Here is a 24808-nt window from a genome sequence, read left to right as displayed (position 1 = left end):
ATTGACTTTGGGGGGGGGTGAATAGTTCTGCATGCTAAAGTAATTTTTTTTTTGTCTTGTTTGTTTGTCAATACAAAAATATTTTGCATCTTCAAAGTGGTAGGCATGTCGTGTAAATCAAATGATACAAACCTCCAAAAAATGTATTTTAATTCCAGGTTGTAAGGCAAGAAAATAGGAAAAATGCCAAGGGGGGTGAGTACTTTCGCAAGCCACTGTATATCCATATCAATGAGCTGATAATGCCTGATTTTTGTCTAGCATAGCTAGAAAAGTCTGCATTCTCGTCAGGACACTCAACACTGTTCATTATGAGGAGATCGCATTGCATATCAAACACTAGGCTAGAAGCTAGCTAAATAGTTTGTTGCTAGCAAACCTGCCAATATGACAACCGAATTCAAAAATACCAGTTGCTGTAAACAGTTGCTCCCAAACTAGAAATGTGGGAGGATTTGACAGTATAGCGCCACTTGCGTCATGACTGTAACATGGGAACCAGAGAAATGCATGTTTGTCACTCACCATGTTAGGTCATCAGATGCTCCAAAAAAATAAATGTCTTCATTGGAGCTGCTTTTACAATGAATCCCATTTCAGTTTGTGGTTGTTGGTTTAACTTTCTGTAACTTTGTAGCAAGTAAGGTCTGCATGTGTAGGTGCAAATTGCATCATGATTGCAAGGTGTCCCAATATCTTTTCCAACTCTCCCATTATCTGGTTTTAATGTCTATTCTAGAATGCCCTTCTAGCCAATCAGAAATGAGTATTCAACAATGCTGTTTTATAATTAAGCAATAGGCAAAAGGCCCAAGGAAGTGTGGTATATGGTCAACTAAATATGCATGACACATCGCAGAGTGCCTGGACACAGACCTTAACCGCCTTATTGCTATTATAAACTGGTTACCAATGTAATTGTCATACCCGTGGTATACGTTCTGAAATACAACAGCTATCAGCCAATCAGCATTCAGGGCTTGAACCACCCAGTTTATCATGTTATATGAATTCAACAAAAAACAATAATTTGTTAATGACAAATAAGTTGAAATCGCACTGTGGATGTATTAGACTTCATAATTGCATACTTATTTCACTGTACAATAAGTGGACACCCCTTCAAATTAGTAGATTTGGCTATTTCAGCCACACCAGTTGCTGACAGGTGTATAAAAAGCGAGCACACAGCCATGCAATCTCCAAAGACAAACATTGGCAGTAGAATGGCCTTACTGAAGAGCTCAGTGACATTCAGCGTGGCACCGTCATAGGAGGCCAGTTCGTCAAATTTGTGCCCTGCTAGAAATTCCCCGGTCAACTGTAACTGCTGTTATTGTGAAGTAGAAACATCTAGGAGAAATAATGGCTCAGCCGTTAAGTGGTAGGCCACACAAACTCACAGAACGGGACCGCTGAAAGCGTTGCGCGTAAAAAATCTTCTGTCCTCGGTTGCAGCACTCACTACCAAGTTCCAAACTACCTCAAGAAGCAACGTCAGCACAAGAACTGTTCGTACGGAGCTTCATGAAATGGGTTTCCATGGCCGCACTCAAGCCTAAAGTCACCATGCACAATTCCAAGTGTCGGCTGGAGTGGTGTAAACTTTGACGCCATTGGACTCTGGAGCAGTGGAAACGTGTTCTCTGGAGCTATAACGCTCAAATTTGTGTATACACATCACATTTGTGTTCTGATGGTGTCACTGAGTAGGCTAATACCCGTTTCATGGACCCAAGATCCATAGGTAACGCTGTACATTGCAATATGAATGTTCAATAGGCTGAATAGTGAGGGGATTTTACAGAGTCAAAGTCCTGCAATAATAGCTACAATGCTAATATTTGTGTGAACTCTTCACAGTTGTGAACATTTCATGGACCCAAGATCCTTAGGCAAGGTTGTATAATGCATGCAGTAGTCCCCCAATTAAATTCTGAAGTCTAACACAGCCAAAATGTTATTTTAAACTGATAAAAAAAAGTCAAATTGTCTTTTGTTGAATTTATTTAACATTCCAAACCTGTAAAGCATTATCTAGTCCAAATATGGCATGATTCCAATATTTGTATCTGTTTGCGTCAGTTTCTTGGGGTACTTTTATTTTGAAAATGAACGCAAATTCCCCTATTGTGGCTCATAGTTATTGTGACATCGATCAACCAATGGTGTGTTAGATTCCACCCACAGACATTTGATTGATATCATATTGGAGGACGAAATACATGAATAAAGATTAAAAAAGTTACAATTAATTAAAGTTTGAATAATTAGATAATACATACAGATATGTAGAGAATTTATTCATTTTAGTCAGTATTTTATATTTCCTTGCTCATTTAATTGTGTGGATTTATTTATTCATTTATTTATCTGTTTTTGTGTGCATTTATTTATTTATAATTGTGGCAGGTTTAGTTCTCCATACACACACACGGAGGCTTGCCTTATATGTGAACCCCACCTGCATCCCCCCAGGAAAACACTGTTGAGAGTTTAAATAGTACAACGTTCAATTTCGACATTTGGTAGTGCATCAGCAGTTCTCTCAAGTCCAGTTTGGGTCCATTTAAAAACAGCTTTGTTACAAGGTGTCGTCTCTATAATTTCCCTAGCGGCCTGAGATCCTTCATACATGAACAGCAGTGTATTATATAAAAGATGAACAGAAAGGGAGAGACAAGTTGTAGAAGTTGGACACCGTTCCTTTAAGAGCAGCCGTGTCAGTAGATAGGGAGGGTCTTTGTGAGGTCACGTTGCTGAAGTGAAACCAAACTGGAAACCTGAACGTTATGAACAGGAACAATCCTTTAGACTTATTCACAAAGCTACATCTACTCTCCAGTCAATGTTGACCTTTTTTCTAATCATAAGAAGAGAAAGAACAAAGTCAACACATGCTGAGGTGAGTAGAAAGAAAGGAAGATATGTGATAATTGTTTGATATGTTCCATGATGACTGGTATAACAGTACCAGTCAAAAGTTTGGACACACGTACTCATTCAAGGGTTTCTCTTTATTTGTACTATTTTCTACATTGTAGAATAATAGTGAAGACATCAAAACTATGAAATAACACGTATGGAATCATGTAGTAACCAAAAAAGTGTTAAACAAATCAAAATAGATGAACAGCTCAAATAAGCAAAGAGAAATGACAGTCCATCATTACCATGAAGGTCAGTCAATCTGGAACATTTTCAAGAACTTTGAAAGTTTCTTCAAGTGTTGTCGCAAAAACTATCAAGCACTATGATGAAACTCGCTCTCATGAGGACCGCCACATGACAGGAAGACCCAGAGTTACCTCTGCTGCAGAGGATAAGTTCATTAGAGTTAACTGCACCTCAGATTGCAGCTCAAATAAATGCTTCACAGAGTTCAAGTAATAGACACATCTCAACATCAACTGTTCAGAGGAGACTGCGTGAATCAGGCCTTCATGGTCGAATTGCTGCAAAGAAACCACTACTAAAGGACACCAATAAGAAGAGACTTGCTTGGGCCAAGAAACATGAGCAATGGACAATAGACCGGTGGAAATCTGTCCTTTGGTCTGATGAGTCCAAATTTGAGATTTTTGGTTACAACCGATGTGTCTTTGTGAGATGCAAAGTAGGTGAAGGGATGATCTCCACATGTGTGGTTCCCACTGTGAAGCATGGAGGAGGAGGTGTGGGGGTGCTTTGCTGGTGACACTGTCAGTGTGGGCAAGCTACTTTGAAGAGTCTAAAATATGTTTTGATTTGTTTAACACTTTTGGTTACTACATGATTCCATATGTGTTATTTCATAGTTTTGATGTCTTCACTATTATTCTACAATGTAGAAAATAGTTTAAAAAATAAAGAAAAACCCTTGAATGAGTAGGTGTGTCCAAACTTTTGACTGGTACTGTATGAAACAGTGTATTATTATATTGTTCTCACTGAGAAACAATTCAATGATAAAAACATTTTTTTTTTTTTAAAGAATGACTGATTTCAGAGTGGCCATGACAGATTTTGTTTTCTTTGGTCTGTTCTCAGCTATGGCTTCCTCTGAAGAGCAGCTCCAGTGTTCTATCTGTCTAGATGTGTTCGCTGAGCCAGTCACCACTCCCTGTGGACACAACTTCTGCAAGGCCTGTATCAGAGGATACTGGGATAGCACTGACGTGTGCAAGTGTCCCACATGTAAAAATACATTTAAGAGACCAGATCCCTTTTTCAATACTTTCATTTCTGTGAAGGCTGCTCAATTCAAGAACTTAGCTCCAGTTCATGTCACACCCATCACCCCAGGACAAGCCCAAACCACAACCCTCGACAAATCTGGAGAAGTACCATGTGACATCTGCACTGAGACAAAGCACATGGCCCTGAAGTCCTGTCTGGTGTGTCTGACCTCTTATTGTGCGACTCACCTGGAGCATCATCGGATAGTGGCGTCTTTAAAGAAGCACAAGCTGATTGACCCTGTGGAGAACCTGGAAGACAGGGTGTGTAAGAAGCATGAGAGACCCCTGGAGCTGTTCTGTAAGAGAGACCAAGCATGTGTGTGTCAGTTCTGCACCGAGACGGACCACAAGACTCATAAGACTGTCCCCATAGAGGAAGAGTATGGAGAGAGGAAAGCTCAGATGGGGAAAAGTAAGGGTACATTTCAGAAGATGATCCAGGAGAGACTGCTGAAGGTTAAGGAGATCGAACAGGCAGTAGAGCTCAGCAAGAGAGATGCAGAGAGAGAGATAGCAGACAGTTTGCAGGTCTTCACTGCTCTGGTTCGTTCCATTGAGAGAAACCAGGCTGAGCTCATTGAGGTGGTTGAGGAGAAGCAGAAAGCAGCAGAGAGACAGGCTGAAGGGCTCATTGAAGAGCTGGAGCAAGAAATCACTGAACTAAAGAGGAGAAGCACTGAGCTGGAGCAGCTCTCAGATATTAAGGACCACCTCCACCTCCTTCAGAGCTCCACATCCCTCTATACCACACTTCCACCTACCAAGAACTGGTCTGAGATCAGTGTTCACAGCGACCTGTGTGTTGGGACTGTGAGGAGAGCTGTGTCTCAACTGGAGGAGACACTCAATAAAGAGATGGAGATGTTTCCTCAAATCAAGCTGAAGAGGATGCAGCAGTGTGCAGTGGATGTGACGCTGGACCCTGACACAGCATTTCCTTATCTTATCCTGTCTGATGACCGGAAAGAAGTGAGATATGGAGCCATAAAGCAGGAACTCCCTGACAACCCAGAGAGGTTTGATTGTCATCCCCGTGTGTTAGGAATGGAGGGGTTCTCTTCAGGGAAATTCTACTATGAGGTACAGGTGAAGGAGAAGACTTGGTGGGCTTTAGGAGTTGCTAGAGAGTCCATCAACAGGAAGGGGATGAATGTACTGAGTCCTGAATTTGGAGCCTGGACTATAGAGCTGAGGAATAGGAATGAGTATGGAGCTCGCACTGAGTTTGTAGTTCCCCTCACCATGAGAGAGAAGCCCCAGAAAGTGGGTGTGTTTGTAGATTATAAGAAGGGTCAGGTCTCCTTTTACGATGTGGAGGCCAGGTCTCATATCTACTCTTTCACTGGCTGCACCTTCACTGAGAGACTCTACCCACTGTTGTCTTCACCTGATCCTTCTGGTGATAACTCAGCTCCACTTATCTTCTCTCCCATCATGTCAACTGAGTTTAGTCAATAGGAAATTCAGTCACAGGAAAACACAGCGATGTGCCTTAATGAATGTGTTTATAGATTTTGTTATCTATGATCAGATTGTATAATTAATTAAGCAGTAAGGCCCGAGGTGTGATTTATTAGGAAATATTTTTTTCTTATTTACAAGGATGACCTGTCAAACACATCATTAAACACACTATACATACTGTAACTATATACACATCAATAACACAATACATGAAAAGCAAACACAAAAAGCAAAACACAATGTAACAAACACATTCTTCAGTAAAAAAAATACTGATACAGCCTTTAGCAGTGGTATATTGGCCATATACCAGAAGGGAAAGGGTATACCTAGTCAGTTGCACAATTGAATGAATTCAACGGAAATGTGTCGTCATGTAACCCAACACCTCTGAATCAGTCCATGTCATCAGCACCCAGGGAGCAGTTATTGTGGGGGTTAACTGCCTTGTTCAAGGGCAGAATTGCAGATTTTTCCACCTTGCCCAGCTCGAGGTGACTCATTGCTATTATAAACCGGTTACCAACATGAATATAACAGTAAACAAGTATTTTTGCGTCGTGCCTGTGGTATATTGTCTGATATACACATGGCTGGAATGCTGTTTCTGCCAATCAGCATCCAGGACCCAAACTACCCGGTTTATGATGGATGCTTCTCCGATGTCTTAACTGTAAATTGTCTCTAGTCCATGTGCCATTATTTTCTTCCTGTACAAAATACGTATGCCCCTCATTCCTCCTCTCATTGTATAAAGAGTTAGGGCCAGCTCGCTCTATAGGGCCTGTCATGCTAAATAATGTCCCCTGGCCAAAACGTGTCCCCCTCTGCGTTACAATGGGATTCTATAAACTATTAGCGTCCGTTACTATAGCAACGGTGTGATGGCCTAATGATTAGAATTTTGGAGATCATTACAGGCTAAATTACGTTCTTTTCATCATCGCTATGCAAACAAGGCTGATGTCCGTGACAATGTCGCTGTTTAAACAAGTTTTGTTTAGGTAATAGAATGAAAACATTACTTCAAACTACTTTTGGGTACCTTGTTAACATTACATGAAATCCAAGGCTTAAACATTGCTGCGTTTTGGAAATGGCAAATAAAACATGTAATCTGCTTGACACATTAAAGTTACCTTACAGATCATGAAGTCGGATCATTTCCACTCCATTCATATGTAAATCCATTTGATTCATACACTGGCTTGTCTGTCTGTCATGTTTTTATTTGAACCTGCTCTTCCCTTATCTACACTGAAATAATATAATTTCACTATTCCTCTATTAGGATAATAAAAATTCTAACTCGCATAGCTCATTAGTACACCCTTGGGGTTGAATATATATGCATCTATTGTAGGTCCTAGGATACAACAATGAACACCTTGTGAAACAGCTGTGAAAACCAACCTGGCAATATTTAAGATTGTAATACATAAACTTTGATATTTTTTGGTACAATTGTGTTATTCATTTATTTTGTACGCTCACATGGTAATCAGACTAAAATAGTGAATTCTGGTGTGTGGAATATTGAGGAGGTGGTTGCTGTGTGGGTGGGAATGTTCTGCCTGTCACTTGTTCTCAACAGGCAGCCAGTCTCGGAAGGGGGACTTGACTGCAAAGTCCAGGCAATGCTGCTCTCTGAGTGTTTGCAGTGCTAGTGTTTTTAGTTAATCGGTGTATCTCACATATTATGTGCCCAGTATGATAGTTTTCTTGCTCTTTCTTAGCAGATAATGACAACATGACAATAACAGTAGCTGATGTAATGAAAAGTTAGAGGGTGGTTGATAATGGAGGATATCAGGTGGATCCATGTCTGGGTGTTGGGCAGAACCCCTAGGTCCTGGAGAACAGGAGCATAATAAAGGGAACAAGGTAGGAGACAAAGACGTAAACAAGCAAACACACAGGTTACACTTTACTGTGAGAAAATTTGATGGATTAGTGCAGTGTTATAAATGGGAGATATGTACTTTTCAACACTTGGAAGGTATAGCCTACCTCAAGCTGGTCCCCCCTCTGACTCAGAGCACATAGAATCAGACTGATCCAACTCACTGGTTCTGGTGGATGGGATACCTCCTGGGGGGCTCGGACAGTCGATGGTCCTAAAGTCATTTGGAGAGAAATTGAAGAGGTACATTTTTATAAACTCAGCATAACTACCCTTTCTTGCTTTCTCTAATGTCAACCAAACTTAACATACTTTGTCTATTGGACTTCACCGAAGTGTAGGGCGTCAGTGCTTCCAGTGGTCGACCGTCCAACTGGAGGAGTTGTTGGCTTCCACTGAGGTAACCCTAAGAAGATAGAGAAAAATATCAGTGTTTGGGAAAATAAAACAAGCTTCAGGTTATTTTGTGTGCAAATACAAATGGTTATTATCTGAGATTTGTTATATTCACTTTAATAGATGGTGACCCCAGCTAGGAGCGAAAGAGCAGCGATGTTTCCCAGGTTTCGCTTTCCTTTTGTCCTTCTTCCAAACCAAGTCATTCTTTCACATGTCGTAGCACTTGGTCCCCTTCTTGATTCTGCTCCGGTAGTGCTCCTTCTGTTTCTCCTGCGCCTTGTCCATGTTCAGTCTCACCTTGATTAATAAGAATAAATGCAATTATATTTCATATTACAAATACATTTCTTACATATCTCTTGGAGGGCCAGAAAATAAGTTAACAGTGGACAATCATTTTTACCTGGTCAAAAACCTCCACGTCCTTCTCAGTCCGTGCCTGAAGGTGGTCCTCAAAGGCGTTCTGATCTGGTTCCACAACTTCCACTACATCAGGTGGGGTTTCAGTGATCTGAAAGTACATTATACAAAAATAGCAATAGACAAACACTAAGTCAATTACAAATTTGAAAGACAGTATATGCAGCATATGCAGTGCTTGTACATTATATACAATTGCATTGTTTACCTCAGTCAACAGCTGCGGCTCCCATCCATACTTGGCCTGGATGCTGCTGTTGTGTGCAAAGAGGATTATCTTCAGGTTGTTCTCCCACTCTTCCTGGTACCAATCAAGGGACTTGCCCATGGCAGTCTTGAGGGTCTGGTTGGTCCATTCACCAAACCATGTACCATGGAAAAACAAATTGTAAAAACAAATAAAACAAACATTGGTGACAGAATATAACTTATAACATCCATACCTTGTTCCAGCGTTCATGACCTCGGTCACTTAAGATGACCTCAGGAGAACCGTGGGTGTTGAAGATGTCCATCATTACCTTGGAGGTGGCATTGCCAGTCCCCCTCCTTGATGGGTATCATAGCTAGCAACATGTAGATAACCCTCTGATTCAGAGGGGTTGGGTTAAATGCAGAAGACACATTTCAGTTGAATACATTCAGTTGGACAACTGACTAGGTATCTCCCTTTCCCTGTATGGAAAATGGTTGAAAAATTGTTGTACATAGTTAAATCCGTCCAGTTATCTAATAGAAGTTAACTGCTTAACGTTACCTTGAATTGTGAATTTCTCTGAATGTTGCGCCTCTTGTCAAGATCAGTGGTGCCTTCATAGTACTTCGCCTGGTTGGAAAGGTACAAGAAAATCTCAGTGGGATACCATTGAAGTGCAAGCTACATACAAACAGAAAGCTACAACAATAGTTACAGTAGCTAGCTAACTTAAGCTAAATAAAACTATTTTAGCTAACGTTAGCTAGGGGGAGACACTTTTTGGCAGTGGGACATGACAGGCCCCCGACCGCTAGAGGGGCTCCCAGTTAAAAAATGATTTGCTTGGGGCCACTGAAAAGGCTAGAGCTGGCCACACACATGAATGAACCCACATCTTCTCTCTCCCTGTCAGACGTCTGGTGTTTCCTGCCATGGTCACCTTGATCATCTCAACCCTCACCTTCCCCCCTGGGTTTGGACAGTTCATGGCTGGACAGGTCAGTAGTTCCATTTTTTAAATATGTGTCTGTCAACAATGTGTATGATACACCTTTCAAAGTATTGGAACAGGGATGCCTTTTCTCGTCGTGGAGGCTACTTAATTTTCTCTGATGTGAAAGGACGTGTCCTGTGTTGTCTTCACCTATCCTCTTCGATCAGTGAAGGGAAGGAGACAAGGAAAGGAAGCCAATTTAAACTATTGAGATTGATACAGTATATGCCAGTCCTAACAGTTGTGTCTCTCCTTGTCTCCTCAGCTGACGCAGCATGAGTCCCTGGTGGCGTTGTTGGACAACCGCACGTGGTCTTGCCAGGGTGTTGCCGAGGAGTTTGACTACATCAGCCACTCCCACGCCTGGAAACACCCCCAGGTCAATGTCTTCATCACTCTCATCTTCTTCATTGTGATGAAGGTAGGTGTGTTTTAAAATAGAGTTTTTGTGTGTGGGTTTGGGAGAGGAGAGTCTGATTTGTTTGTGATTGTCTGACTGTGTTGCTGTGAAAATTAGGATGCTATGCCTCTTCTGTGTTTATTTTCAGTTTCCTCTAGTACACTTCTCTCTCACTTTCTTTCTCTCTCTAGTTCTGGATGTCTGCAGTAGCTACCACCATGCCTGTACCATGTGGGGCCTTCATGCCAGTTTTCCTCATTGGTAAGTAACTTGCTGTGTGTGAGAATTTGTAAAACAAACACCTGCATGTATACAAACAATTTATTTGTGTGATGTGCAGGTGCAGCATTTGGGCGTCTGGTAGGCGAGACCATGGCAGTCATGTTCCCTGATGGCATCCATGCCGATGGCAGTGTCTATCCCATAGTGCCTGGTGGCTATGCTGTTGTGGGTGAGTAATGGGTGTCTCCGGATCTCACTTCACCAGTTGCATTAAAAATAACACCTTTTTTTAACCTTTAAGCTCCATTACGGCTCTAACGTGTCTGCTTATCACTGAAACCAACTGTGAGACTGAGCTTCTCCATAGGCTCCATCTTGGCTCTTTCTGTTCTCTGAAGTGATCGAAACTACAGGCTGGTGTGATGCGCAAGCCATTTTCAATTGCGCTATCTTATTGAATGTGACTGATGAATGAATTCTGCAACGATACAGAAGTCAGCAGGTTTTGGGGTGAAATAAAAATAAATCTGGTTCTCATTGATTTTCTTGTTTAGTGGGCCATGAGCAGTACATGACCTTGAACAATTCATTAAACATTTACATTTAAGTCATTTAGCAGACGCTCTTATCCAGAGCGACTTACAAATTGGTGCATTCACCTTATGATATCCAGTGGAACAACCACTTTATCCTATCCTAGGTATTCCCTAAAGAGGTGGGGTTTCAGGTGTCTCCGGAAGGTGGTGATTGACTCCACTGTCCTGGCGTCATGAGGAAGCTTGTTCCACCATAGGGGTGCCAGAGCAGCGAACAGTTTTGACTGGGCTGAGCGGGAACTGTGCTTCCTCAGAGGTAGGGGGGCCAGCAGGCCTGAGGTGGATGAGCGCAGTGCCCTCGTTTGGGTGTAGGGACTGATCAGAGCCTGAAGGTACGGAGGTGCCGTTCCCCTCACGGCTCCGTAGGCAAGCACCATGGTCTTGTAGCGGATGCGAGCTTCAACTGTTGGATAAATGTGACTATTGAATTCACAAATCACTAGCTTGTGCTTTCATTTGTTTTGTTGTTTAGAACAGTGAAGATAACAAATCCACTTGAAATATGCATTAAAACTTCTGAGGGATAGGCGTCCCGTCAACGGGACAGTTGTAAATCGTGCAGCACCTTGTCACAATCGCAGATTTTAGAGAAACAAATGTCGGTACATATAAGTGTCTTATATCGGCTGAAAGCTTAAATTCTTGTTAATTTAACTGCACTGTCCAATTTACAGTAGCTATTACTGGGAAAAACTGCCATGCTATTGTTTGAGGAGAGCTCCTAACAACAAAACACTTTTTCACAGCGATAGGTTTGATAAATTCACATCTGAAGGTGAAATGTGTACTTACATTCTGAAATCTTACTCTGATTTATCATCCAAAGGGTCCCAGAGATAACATGAAGTGTCCTTTTGTTAGATAAAATCCTTTTTCATATCCTAAAAAAGGTCCATATAGCATGTACGATCAATTTTGTATTTCCACTCGTTCAATTTGCAAAGAAAGGAATCTGTGAAAATCTAACCCTAAACATTGTTTCTACCAGTCAAATCACGTTCGTATTTATTCCTCAGAGATCCTAGAACGTAACCAGACTTCACTATATAATTAGGGGTGTAGTATATCCTATAGGACCCCAAATTTGGTCAGAGAGCGACGCCTACATGGCACGCCGATGACGCGGGCGGTTTTCACTTGATCGACTAACTTTGTCAAATAAGCACCAATCGGGGTCAAACAAAGCTAGCTAGATCGCCAATGAGCTGGGCTTTACGGGAGTATCGGGAAACCCAGTACCTGTCGCAAAATGTAGCTGCTAACCTTGTGCGACAGCAAGCCTTTTCCATTTGGACAAAAATTATAAGAACATGGAGAGTTATGAAAACTTGGTTTCAGATTTGATGATATTCTTGCAGAAAGATGTAATGTGAATGTAAATGTCTCCTTCACGATTTGCCCAAATGTACCTGCCTGACTTCACACTAAATATCATGTAGTTTGTTCATACTTTAAGTTATGCGTTTGCACATACACTGCTACCATCTTGTGGACACCAGCATAATTACAACCAGAGTGATGGCTAGATGTGGGACCTTTGTTGCATTTCAAAGATGGTGGAAGAGAAAAAAAAGAGTTTATCTTCTACCAGATCTATTATTTTATATTCTCCTACACTCAATTCACATTTCCACAAACTTCAAAGTGGTTCTGTCGAGGTAGGTTCCTTGACAATCATTTGCTTATTGGTGAAATCAGCAATCAGACAACATCTTTAAGTAAATCAATCATTCATTTATTAATGCAATTGCAGACAGAAGTTGACAACGGGAACATAGCACGCATGTTTCCAAGTAAGTTCTGCTCCCCACCTAAGGGCACAGCTGATTTTATACGTGATCACTCCCTAGTGGTATGATCACCTACGTCAATGTATGTGTGTATCAATAAGCTGAGGTTACCTTATAAGGCAACCTAGTACAGTAGCTTCTCTGAATTTATTAGAATTGTCCACTGTCACACAAGATCAAAATGTCAAACCAGACAGTGGTTACGTCTCTTTATCTAGTTTCGGTCGGACTCAAACCTTGCCTGCAAGCACTCTCACAACAGCCAGGGCTTAACCACAAAGACTAATATAGATAGCTTGTGCAACGTATAGTGGCAGAGTTTAGACACATAGCAATAGTATCTTATTATAAGGCCTGCAGCAAAACATATTAATCTTAAGGTCTCCTTAATCAATAATGGTGAGTGTCTTTGGGACGCACAACCTACAGTTCCTTTCAAATGGTACCAAGAATATGCATATCCATGCTTCAGGGCCTGAGCCACAGGCAGTTAGATTTGGGTATGTCATTTTAGGCGAAAATTGAAAAAAAGGGGGCTATCCCTAAGAAGTTAAGACATGTACACCAGCTACACTGGTTAGATAAAATATTAGGAACTCCTGCTCTTTCCATGACAGACTGACCAGGTGAATCCAGGTGAAAGCTATGATCCCTTATTGATGTCACTTGTTAAAACCACTTCAAATCAGTGAAGATGAAGGGGAGGAGGCAGGTTAAAGAAGGATTTTTAAGCCTTGAGACAATTGAGATGGGTTGTGTACATGTGCCATTCAGAGGCTGAAGGGGCAAGACAAAAGATTTAAGTATTCTTTGAAAGGGATATGGTAGTAGGTGCCAGGCGCACTGGTTTGAGTGTGTCACGAACTGCAACGCTGCAGGGTTTGTCCACGCTCAACAGTTTCATCAAGAATGGCCCAACAACCAAAGGACATCCAGCCAACTTGACACAACTGTGGGAAGCGTTGGAGTCAAAACTGGCCAGCATCCCTGTGGAACGCTTTCGACATCTTGTAGAATCCATGCCCCCGACGAATTGAGGCTGCTCTGAGGGCAAACGGGGTGCAAGGTCAACTCAATATTAGAAAGATGTTCCTAATGTTTTATGCACTCAGTGCATTGCCGTGTGAAACAGTGTGGTGTGGAGAGATGTGATGAATGAAATGTGGACTCACCCACTACTTCATGGGCATGTTAGCTGACCCTGTGCTTCCAGCCACTCTGTACTCTCTGTAGTTGCCTTCGGAAAGCATTCAGACCCCTTGACTTTTTCCAACTTTTGTTACGTTACGGCCTTATTCCAAAAACATTTTGGTACCCTTCCCCAGATCTGTGCCTCGAAACAATCCTGTCTTGGAGCTCTACGGACAATTCCTTCAACCCCATGGCTTGGTTTTTGCTCTGACATGCATTGTCAACTGTGGGACCTTATATAGAGAAGGGTGTGCCTTTCCAAATCATGTCCAATCAATTGAATTTACCACAGGTGGACTCCAATCAAGTTGTAGAAACATCTCAAGGATGAGCAATCATTTTTCTTCGTATATATTTTGTATGTATTCATTTATCTCAATTTCCAACATACTCTCCTGCAACCCGTCTCACCCAATGTGGTACGGATCTGCTATTTTTTTTATACTTTAGAACTGGAACCCCCTTCAGAAGCTAGCCAGCTAACTAGCTACTAGCTAGTAGTCAGTTAGCCACTGCTAGCGGTCATCACCGTTAACTCGGTCATCTGCCAGCCTCAGCCCAGTCAACTGCCAGCCTGCACAGCGCGATATCAACCCAGAGCATATCGGACTGCTTTTTTCTACCACATCTCCGGATTCCTACCGCAAGCTCTGAATGTTAACTCCAGATCATCTCAGCTAGCTAGCTGCTATCCGAGGTGCTACTCCTGGCTAACGTCTCTGTCCTGAAGCAAGCACCAGTTAGCCTGGAGCTAGCCTCGAGCTAGGCCCATCTCCCGGAAAGCCGAAGAGATCCATCAAGCAATTCCTGGGCTTCAATTACCTCTTTTGCCAATTGGCCTGGACCCTTTGCTGCCGACACGGAGCCCTGCCAATTCATCACGACTCGTCTGCCGATGTAACCGTCCGTGGGGGTTTCAACAGGCTCTCCCATTGCGACATCCCCCTGAGGCCCATCTGCTAGCCTGCTATCCCCAGCCTGCTAGCTGTCTGAATCACTGTGCCTCCAGCTCGCCTAGCTACTCACTGGACCCTATGATCACTCGGTTACACATGCCTCTCCCTAATGTCAATATGCCTTGTCTATTGCTGTTTTGGTTAGTAATTTTTGTCTTATTTCACTGTACAGCCTCCAGCCCTGCTCAATATGCCTTAGCTAGCCCTTTTGTTCCACCCCCCAAACATGCGGTGACCGCACCTGGCTTAAATGGTGCCTCTAGAGACAAAACCTCTCTCATCGTCACTCAATGCCTAGGCTTACCTCCACTGTACTCACATCCTACCATACTCTTGTCTGTACATTATGCCTTGAATCTATTCTTTCGCGCCCAGAAACCTGCTCCTTTGACTTTCTGTTCCGAACGCACTAGACGACCAGTTCTTTTAGCCTTTAGCCATACTCTTATCCTACTCCTCATCTGTTCCTCTGGGGATGTAGAGGTTAACCCAGGCCCTGCAGCCCCCAGCATCACTGCCATTCCCCAGGCACTCTCATTTGTTGACTTCTGTAACCATAAAAGCATTGGTTTCATGTATGTTAACACTGTTTTATTCACTGCTTTAGCACACTCTGCTAACCCGGATGTCCTACCCATATCTGAATCCTGGCTTAGGAAGGCCATCACAAATCCTGAAATTTCCATCCCTAACTATAACATTTTACGACAAAATAGAACTTCCAAAGGGGGCAGAGTTGCAATCTACTGTAGAGAGAGCCTGCAGAGTTCTGTCATACTATCCAGGTCTGTGCCCAAACAATTTGACCTTCTACTTTAAAAAATCCACCTTTCCAGAAACAAGTCTCTCACCGTTGCCGCTTGTTATAGACCCCTTTCAGCCCCCAGCTGTGCCCTGGACACCATATGTGAATTGATCGCCCCCCATCTATCTTCAGTGTTCGTATTGTTAGGTGACCTAAACTGGGACATGCTTAACACCCCGGCCATCCTACAATCTAAGCTAGATGCCCTCAATCTCACACAAATGATTAAGGAACCTACCAGGTACAACCTTAAATCCGTAACCATGGGCACCCTCTTAGATATCATCCTTACCAACTTGCCCTCTAAATACACCTCTGCTGTCTTCAACCAGGATCTCAGCGATTACTGCCTCATTGCGTGCATGCGTAATGGGTCCGTGGTCAAACAACCACCCCTCATCACTGTCAAACACTCCCTAAAACACTTCAGTAAGCAGGCCTTTCTAATCGTCCTGGCCCGGGTATTGTGGAAGGATCCCGTCGGTAGAGGAGGCCTGGTTGCTCTTCAAAAGTGCTTTCCTCTCCATCTTAAATAAGCATGCCCCATTCAAAAAATGTAGAACTAAGAACAGATATATGCCCTTGGTTCACCCTAGACTTGAATGCCCTTGACCAGCACATTCTGTGGCGTTCCGCATTAGCATCGAATAGCCCCCGCGATATGCAACTTTTCAGGGAAGTCAGGAACCAGTATACTCAGTCAGTTAAGAAAGCTAAGGCTAGCTTTTTCAATCAGAAATTAGCTTCCTGTAGCACTAATTCCAAAAAGTTTTGGGACACTGTAAAGTCCATGGAGAACAAAAACACCTTCTCCCAGCTGCCCACTGCACTGAGGATAGGAAACACTGTCACCACCGATAAATCTACGATAATCGATCATTTCAATAAGCATTTTTCCACGGCTGGCCATGCTTTCCACCTGGCTACCCCTACCCCGGCCAACATCTCAGTACCCCCTGCAGCAACTTGCCCCCCCCCGCTTCTCTTTCACCCAAATCCAGCAGACAGCTGATGTTCTGAAAGAGCTGCAAAATCTGGATCCCTACAAATCAGCTGGGCTAGACAATCTGGACTGTCTCTTTCTAAAATTATCCGCCGAAATTGTTGCAACCCCTATTACTAGCCTATTCAACCTCTGTTTCGTATCGTCTGAGATCCCCAAAGATTGGAAAGCTGACACGGTCATCCCCCTCTTCAAAGGGGAGACACTCTAGACCCAAACTGTTATAGACCTATATCAATACTTTTTTGTATTTTTTATTTTTTTTACTTCACCTTTATTTAACCAGGGAGGCTAGTTGAGAACAAGTTCTCATTTGCAACTGCGACCTGGCCAAGATAACGCATAGCAGGTAGACACATACAACACAGAGTTACACATGGAATGAACAAAACATACAGTCAATAATACAGTAGAAAAAAAGAAAACAAAAAGTCTATATACAGTGAGTGCAAATTAGGTAAAATAAGGGAATTAAGGCAATAAATAGGCAATGGTGGCAAAATAATTACAATATGGCAGTTAAACACTGGAATGGTAGATGTGCAAAAGATGGATGTGCAAGTAGAGATACTGGGGTGCAAAAGGAGCAAGATAAATAAATAAATACAGTATGGGGATGAGGTAGATAGATAGATGGGCTGTATACAGATGGGCTATGAACAGGTCCAGTGATCTGTGAGCTGCTCTGACAGCTGGTGCTTAAAGCTAGTGAGGGAGATGGGAATCTCCAGCTTCAGAGATTTTTGCAGTTCGTTCCAGTCATTGGCAGCAGAGAACTGGAAGGAAAGGTGACCAAAAGAGGAATTGGCTTTGGGGGTGACCAGTGAGATATACCTGCTGGAGCGCGTGCTACGAGTGGGTGCTGCTATGGTGACCAGCGAGCTGAGATAAGGCGGGGCTTTACCTAGCAGAGACTTGTAGATAACCTGTAGCCAGTGGGTTTGGCGACGAGTATGAAGTGAGGGCCAGCCAACGAGAGCGTATAGGTCGCAATGGTGGGTAGTGTATGGGGCTTTGGTGACAAAATGGATGGCACTGTGATAGACTGCATCCATTTTGTTGAGTAGAGTGTTGGAGGCTATTCTCTAAATGACATCGCCAAAGTCGAGGATCTGTAGGATGGTCAGTTTTACGAGGGTATGTTTGGCAGCATGAGTGAAGGATGCTTTGTTGCGAAATAGGAAGCTGATTCTAGATTTAATTTTGGATTGGAGATGCTTAATGTGAGTCTGGAAGGAGAGTTTACAGTCCACCCAGGTATTTGTAGTTATCCACGTATTCTAAGTCAGAGCCGTCCAGAGTAGTGATGCTGAGTGGGCGGGCAGGTGCGGGCAATGATCGGTTGAATAGCATGCATTTAGTTTTATTTGCGTTTAAGAGCAGTTGGAGGCCACGGAAGGAGAGTTGTATGGCATTGAAGCTCGTCTGGAGGTTAGTTAACACAGTGTCCAAAGAAGGGCCAGAAGTATACAGAATGGTGTCGTCTGCGTAGAGGTGGATCAGAGAATCACCAGCAGCAGCATCACCATCATCCTGCCCTGCCTTTCTAAAATCTTCTAAAGCCAAGTTAATAAACAGATCACCGACCATTTCGAATCCCACCGTACCTTCTCTACTATGCAATCTGGTTTCCGAGCTGGTCATGGGTGCACCTCAGCCACGCTCAAGGTCCGAAATGATATCATGACAGCCATCGATAAAAGACTGAACTGTGCAGCCATTTTCATCGACCTGGCCAAGGCTTTCGACTCTGTCAATCACCGCATTCTTATCGGCAGACTCAAATGACTGCCTCGCCTGGTTCACCAACTACTTCTCAGATAGAGTTCAGTGTGTCAAATCGGAGGACCTGTTGTCCGGACCTCTGGCAGTCTCTATGGGCGTGCCACAGTGTTCAATTCTCGGGCCGACTCTCTTCTCTGTATATATCAATGATGTCGCTCTTGTTGCTGGTGATTCTCTGATCCACCTCTACGCAGACGACACCATTCTGTATACATCTGGCTCTTCTTTGGACACTGTGCTAACAAACCTCAAAATGAGCTTCAATGCCATACAACACTCCTTCTGTGGCCTCCAACTTCTTTTAAATGCTAGTAAAACTAAGTGCATGCTCTTCAACCGATTCCTGCCCGCACCCTCCCACCCGACTAGCATCACTACTCTGGACGGTTCTGACCTAGAATATGTGGACAACTACAAATACCTAGGTGTCTGGTTAGACTGTAAACTCTCCTTCCAGACTCACATTAAGCATCTCCAATCCCAAATTAAATCTAGAATCGGCTTCCTATTTCGCAACAAAGCATCCTTCACTCATGCTGCCAAATAAACCCTCGTAAAACTGACTATAATACCGATCCTTGACTTCGGTGATGTCATTTACAAAATAGCCTCCAACACTCTACTCAGCAAACTGGATGTAGTCTATCACAGTGACATCCGTTTTGTCACCAAAGCCACATATACTACCCACCACTGCGACCTGTATGCTGTCGTTGGCTGGCCCTCACTACATATCCGTAACCAAACCCACTGGCTCCAGGTCATCTATAAGTCTTTGCTAGGTAAAGCCCCACCTTATCTCAGCTCACTGGTCACCATAGCAGCACCCACCCGTAGCACGCACTCCGGCAGGTATATTGCACTGGTCATCCCCAAAGCCAACACTTCCTTTGGCTGCCTTTCCTTCCAGTTCTCTGCTGCCAATGACTGGAACGAATTGCAAAAGTCTCTGAAGCTGGAGTCTTATATCTCACTCTCTAACTTTAAGCATCAGTTGTCAGAGCAGCTTACCGATCACTGTACCTGTACACAGCCAATCTGTAAATAGCATTCCCAACTACCTCATCCCCATATTATTACTTACCCTCTTGCTCTTTTGCACCCCAGTATCTCTACTTGCACATCATCATCTGCACATCTATCACTCCAGTATTAATGCTAAATTGTAATTATTTTCGCCTCTATGGCCTATTTCATGCCTTACCTCCCTACTCTTCCACATTTGCACACTCTGTACATAGATGTTTCTATTTTTCTATTTTTTGTGTTATTGACTGTACGTTTGTTTATGTGTGACTCTGTGTTGTTTTTGTCACACTGCTTTGCTTTACCTTGGCCAGGTCGCAGTTGTAAATGAGAACTTGTTCTCAACTGACCTACCTGGTTAAATAAAAGAAAAATGGAAACAGGATGCACCTGAGCTCAATTTCAAATCTCATCGCAAAGGGTCTTAATACTTATGTAAATAAGGTATTTCTGTTTATTTGTTTATACATTTGCAATTGTATAGATTGTCATTTGCCTTCCCTGTAGCTCAGTTGGTAGAGCATGGTGTTTGCAACGCCAGGGTTGTGGGTTCGATTCCCACGGGGGGGCAGCAAAAAAAATGTATGAAATTGTATGAAATGTATGCATTCACTACTGTAAGTCGCTCTGGATAAGAGCGTCTGCTAAATGACTAAAATGTAAATGTAAAATTTGTGTATAGATTGTGTATAGATTGCTGAGGATTTATTTTTATTTAATCCGTTGAAAACACAGGATTGTGTTGAGGCACAGATCTGGGGAGGGGTACCAAAACATTTCTGCAGCATTGAAGGTCCCCAAGAACACAGTGGCCTTCATCATTCTTAAATGGAAGAAGTTTGGAACCACCAAGACTCTTCCTAGAGCTGGCCACCCGGCCAAACTGAGCAATCAGGGGAGAATGGCCTTGGTCAAGGAGGTGACCAAGAACCCGATGGTCACTCTGAAAGAGCTCTAGAGTTCCTCTATGGAGATGGGAGAAACTTCCAGAAGGACAACCATCTCTGCCGCACTCCACCAATCAGGCCTTTATGGTAGAGTGGCAAGACGGAAGCCACTCCTCAGTAAAAGGCACATGACAGCCTGCTTGGAGTTTGCCAAAAGGCACCTAAAGACTCTCAGACCATGAGAAACAAGATTGAACTCTTTGGCCTGAATGCCAAGCATCACATCTGGAGGAAACCTGGCACCATCCCTGCAGTGAAGCATGCTGGTGCCAACATCGCGCTATGGGAGATTTTTCAGCGGCAGGGACTGGAAGACTAGTCAGGATCGAGGCAAAGATGAACGGAGCAAAGTACAGAGAGATCCTTGATCCAGAGCGCTCAGGAACTCAGACTGGGGTGAAGGTTCACCTTCCAACAGGACAACGACCCTAAGCACACAGCCAAGACAACACAGGAGTGGCTTCGGGACAAGTCTCTGAATGTCCTGGAATGGCCCAGTCAGAGCCTGGACTTGAACCTGATCGAACATCTCTGGAGAGACCTGAAAATAGCTGTGCAGCAACACTCCCCATCCAACCTGACAGAGCTTGAGGGGATCTGCAGAGAAAAATGGGAGGAACTCCCCAAATACAGGAGTGCCAAGCTTGTAGCGTCATACCCAAGAAGACTCAATGCTGTAATCACTGCCAAAGGTGCTTCAACAAAGTACTGAGTAAAGGGTCTGAATACTTATTTAAATGTGATATTTCAGTTTTTTTAATTGTAATTAATGTGCAAAATTTCAAAACAATTTTTGCTTTGTCATTATGGGGTATTGTGTGTAGATTGATGAGGGAAAAAAACTATTTAATCAATTTTAGAATAAGGCTGTAACGTTACAAACTGTGGAAAATGTCAAGGGGTCTGAATACTTTCCGAAGGCACTGTATGTCTAGGGAGGCTGTGGAAAGCAAAAAGATAAATGTCGCTTTCCACCACATTAGACAATAAAATCCATATTCATTGTCATCATCATCATCATCCAGACTCTCTGTATCCCTCCTCCCCAGGTGCGGCAGCGTTGTCGGGGGCTGTGACTCACACAGTGTCGACGGCGGTCATCGTGTTTGAGCTGACGGGTCAGATCAGCCACATCCTGCCTGTGATGATAGCGGTGATCTTGGCCAACGCCGTAGCCCAGTCCCTCCAGCCCTCGCTATATGACTCTATCATCAGGATCAAGAAACTACCCTACCTCCCTGAGCTTGGTATGGGGCACCACGAGTGAGTCTCTGTTCATCTGTTTGTGTCTCAATCTCCCTCACTTTATATTATACTCCCTCTATTCTTTGTTCTCTTATTTTTTCCAACTTTCTTCTGGACATTTCATTCTTACCCTACCTCCCTCTTCTCCCCTGTTCTCCTACTCTCCTCCTTCAGGAAGTATAACGTCCGTGTGGAGGACATCATGGTTAGAGACGTGCGTTACATCACTCTCTCCTCCTCCTATCGAGATGTACAGGAGGTCCTGCTGACTGGACAGCTCAAAGCACTGGCCCTGGTCGAGTCCACGGGTAAGGATGTGTGTATAGTCTGCTATAATTTCAAGATGCATCCTTCCTCCATTACACATTGTCACTCTCTACTGCTTCCCTTTTTCTCTCCCACGTCTTCCAGCTTTTTGACTTTCTGTCCTATTCCATCTATTCTGTACTCTGCTTAGTACGCTCCCTTACTGTTTCCTCTTTCACTCTTCTCTTTTCTCTCCCATATCCCTTTTTTTCTCCCCTATCCCCCTATCCCCCGCACCCTTTTTCTCTTTCTCTGTCTTCTCCCCCTTATTATCCTTTGCTATTTTCTCTCCCATTTTCCTCTCTCTCTTTCTTTCCCCACTTTATCATCCTATCCCTCTCTCCCCTTCCTCTCTCCCTCTTTCTCTCTGTCCTCCAGATTCTATGATCCTGTTGGGTTCTATAGAGCGCTCTCAGCTCCAGTCACTCCTGTCCCTCCAGCTGGGTCCATCGCGCAGGCTAGACCACCTCCGGAGGCACGCCAAGGACAATGACACACATACACTGGACACACACACACACCTGTCCAACCTGGGCACCATGGACATTCCCCTAAGCCCACCCTGCACACACACACATTCCAACAGCACCAATACCAGCGCACGCCATGGGGTCCGCTTCGTGGTGAGTGTAGCGGAGGTGAGTCGGACTCACGCTCGCGTGATGAGGTAGCACTGCCTGCGACTTAGTCACTGTCACCCTCGAGTGTGGGGGGGTAGGTAGGGAAGTTATGTTTCATTACACATAATGTGTGGATAGGTGTTGGGACTTACATTGATTACAGTAAATGGTTACAGTAAATGTGTGAGTTAAGTAAGTGTTTTACAGTGTATTACAGAGTGTGGTGTGGGCTGGTTTGGTATGTTTGGTAAAGGACGTCTGTGAAGGTTGTCTGATTTCAGTATCAAATCAAATCAAATGTTATTGGTCACATACACATATTTAGCAGATGTTATTGCAGGTGTAGTGAAATGCTTGTGTTCCTAGCTCCAACCATGCAGTAATATTGAATAATTCACAACAATACACACAAATCTACAAGTAAAAGAATGGAATTAAGAAATATATAAATATTAGGACGAGCAATGTCGGAGTGGCATTGACTAAAATACAGTAGAATAGAATAAAGTATATACTTATGAGATGAGTAAAGCAGTATGTGAACATTATTAAAGTGGCCAGTGATTCCATGTCTATGTATATAGGGCAGCAGCCTCTAAGGTGCAGGGTTGAGTAACCGGTTGGTAGCCAGCTAGTGATGGCTATTTAACAGTCTGATGGCCTTGATATAGAAGCTGTTATTTAGTCTCTCGGTTCCAACATTGATTCATCTGTACTGACCTCGCTTTCTGGTTGATAACGGGGTGAACAGGCCGTGGCTCGGGTGTTTGATGTCCTTGATGATCTTTTTGGCCTTCCTGTGACATCGGGTGCTGTAGGTATCCTGGAGGGCAGGCAGTGTGCCCCCGGTGATGCATTGGGCAGACTGCACCACCCTCTGGAGAGCCCTGCGGTAGCGGGCGGTGCAGTTGCCGTACCAGGCGGTGATACAGCCCGACAGAATGCTCTCAATTGTGCATCTGTAAAAGTTTGTGAGGGTCTTAGGGGCCAAGCTGAATTTCTTCAGCCTCCTGAGGTTGAAGAGGCACTGTTGCACCTTCTTCACCACACTCTGTGTGGGTGGACCATTTCAGATTGTCAGTGACGTGTACGCCGAGGAACTTGAAGCTTATCACCTCTCCACTGCTGTCCCTTCGATGTTGATAGGGGTGTGCTCCCTCTGCTGTTTCCTGAAGTCCACGATCAGCTCTTTCATTTTGTTGACATTGAGGCAGAGGTTATTTTCCTGGCACCACTCCACCAGGGCCCTTTCCTCCTCCCTGTAGGCTGTCTCGTCATTGTTGTTAATCAGGCCTACTACTGTTGTGTAGTCTGCAAACTTGATGATTGAGTTGGAGGTGTGTTTGGCCACGCAGTCATGGGTGAACAGGGAGTACAGGAGGGGGTGGATCATTCACCCTTGTGGGACCCCTGTGTTGAGGATCAGCGGGGTGGAGATGTTGTTTCCTACCTTCACCACCTGGGGGTGACCCGTCAGGAAGTCCAGGAGCCAGTTGCACAGGGCGTAGTTCAGCCCCAAGGTCCCGAGCTTAATGATGAGCACTATGGTATTGAAGGCTGAGCTGTAGTCAATGAACAGCATTCTTACATAGGTATTCCTCTTGTCCAGATGGGATAGGGAAGTGTGCAGTGCAATGGCATCGTCTGTTGATCTATTGGGGCAGTAAGCAAATTGAAGTGGGTCTAGGGTGTCAGGTAAGGTAGAGGTGATATGATCTTTAACTAGCCTCTCAAAGCACTTCATGATGACAGAAGTGAGTGCTACGGAGCGATAGTCATTGAGTTCAGTTACCTTTGTTCCTTTTTTTTACCCCCTTTTTCTCCCCAATTTTGTGGTATCCAATTGGTAGTTACAGTCTTATCTCATATCTGAAACTCCCGTACGGACTCGGGAGAGGCGAAGGTCGAGAGCCGTGCGTTCTCTGAAACACAACCTAACCAAGCCGAACTGCTTCTTGACACAATGCCCACCTAACCTGGAAGCCAGCCGCACCAATGTGTCAGAGAAAACAACACCTGGCGCCCATGCCAGCGTGCACTGCGCCCGGCCCGCCACAGGAGTCGCTAGTGGGCGATGGGACAAGGACATCCCTTCCCGGCTAAACCCTCCCCTCACCCGGACGACGGGGGGTCAATTGTGCGCCGCCCCAGGGGTCTCCCGGTCGCGGCCAGCTGTGACAGAGCCTGGACTCGAACCCAGAATCTCTAGTGGCACAGCTAGCACTGCGATGCAGTGCCTTAGACCACCGCGCCATTCGGGTGGACATCTTGAAGCAAGTGGGGACAGCAGACTGGGATAGGGAGAGATTGAATATGTCCG

The 24808-nt window shown here is 44.0% G+C and overlaps 2 protein-coding genes across 2 annotated transcripts in view; both read left to right on the top strand.

Moving 5' to 3' along the window:
- LOC106599558 (chloride channel protein 2) overlaps positions 1-24808 on the top strand; it is a 127468-nt gene that overhangs the window by 91100 nt on the left and 11560 nt on the right. The window contains exons 12-18 of the mRNA XM_045714612.1: positions 9516-9600; positions 9862-10017; positions 10188-10257; positions 10337-10447; positions 21367-21580; positions 21737-21870; positions 22247-22506. Of these exons, the coding sequence (XP_045570568.1) occupies positions 9516-9600; positions 9862-10017; positions 10188-10257; positions 10337-10447; positions 21367-21580; positions 21737-21870; positions 22247-22506 (1030 nt within the window). The remainder of the gene's footprint in view (positions 1-9515; positions 9601-9861; positions 10018-10187; positions 10258-10336; positions 10448-21366; positions 21581-21736; positions 21871-22246; positions 22507-24808) is intronic.
- On the top strand, positions 2741-7145 carry LOC106599554 (E3 ubiquitin-protein ligase TRIM39). Its single transcript, XM_014190847.2, has 2 exons — positions 2741-2905; positions 4030-7145. Exon 2 carries the CDS (start codon positions 4032-4034, stop codon positions 5676-5678), a length of 1647 nt encoding a protein of 548 aa, XP_014046322.1. The 5' UTR covers positions 2741-2905; positions 4030-4031; the 3' UTR covers positions 5679-7145.

This window comes from Salmo salar, chromosome ssa03 (genome assembly GCF_905237065.1).
Source record: "Salmo salar chromosome ssa03, Ssal_v3.1, whole genome shotgun sequence".
NCBI lineage: Eukaryota > Metazoa > Chordata > Actinopteri > Salmoniformes > Salmonidae > Salmo > Salmo salar.
Note: the sequence above shows the minus strand (reverse complement) of the source record. Positions and strands in the feature narration are given on the sequence as shown.

Excerpts from the sequence above, each read along its gene's own strand:
- LOC106599554 (XM_014190847.2), top strand. The coding sequence starts at position 4,032 with ATGGCTTCCTCTGAAGAGCAGCTCCAGTGTTCTATCTGTCTAGATGTG.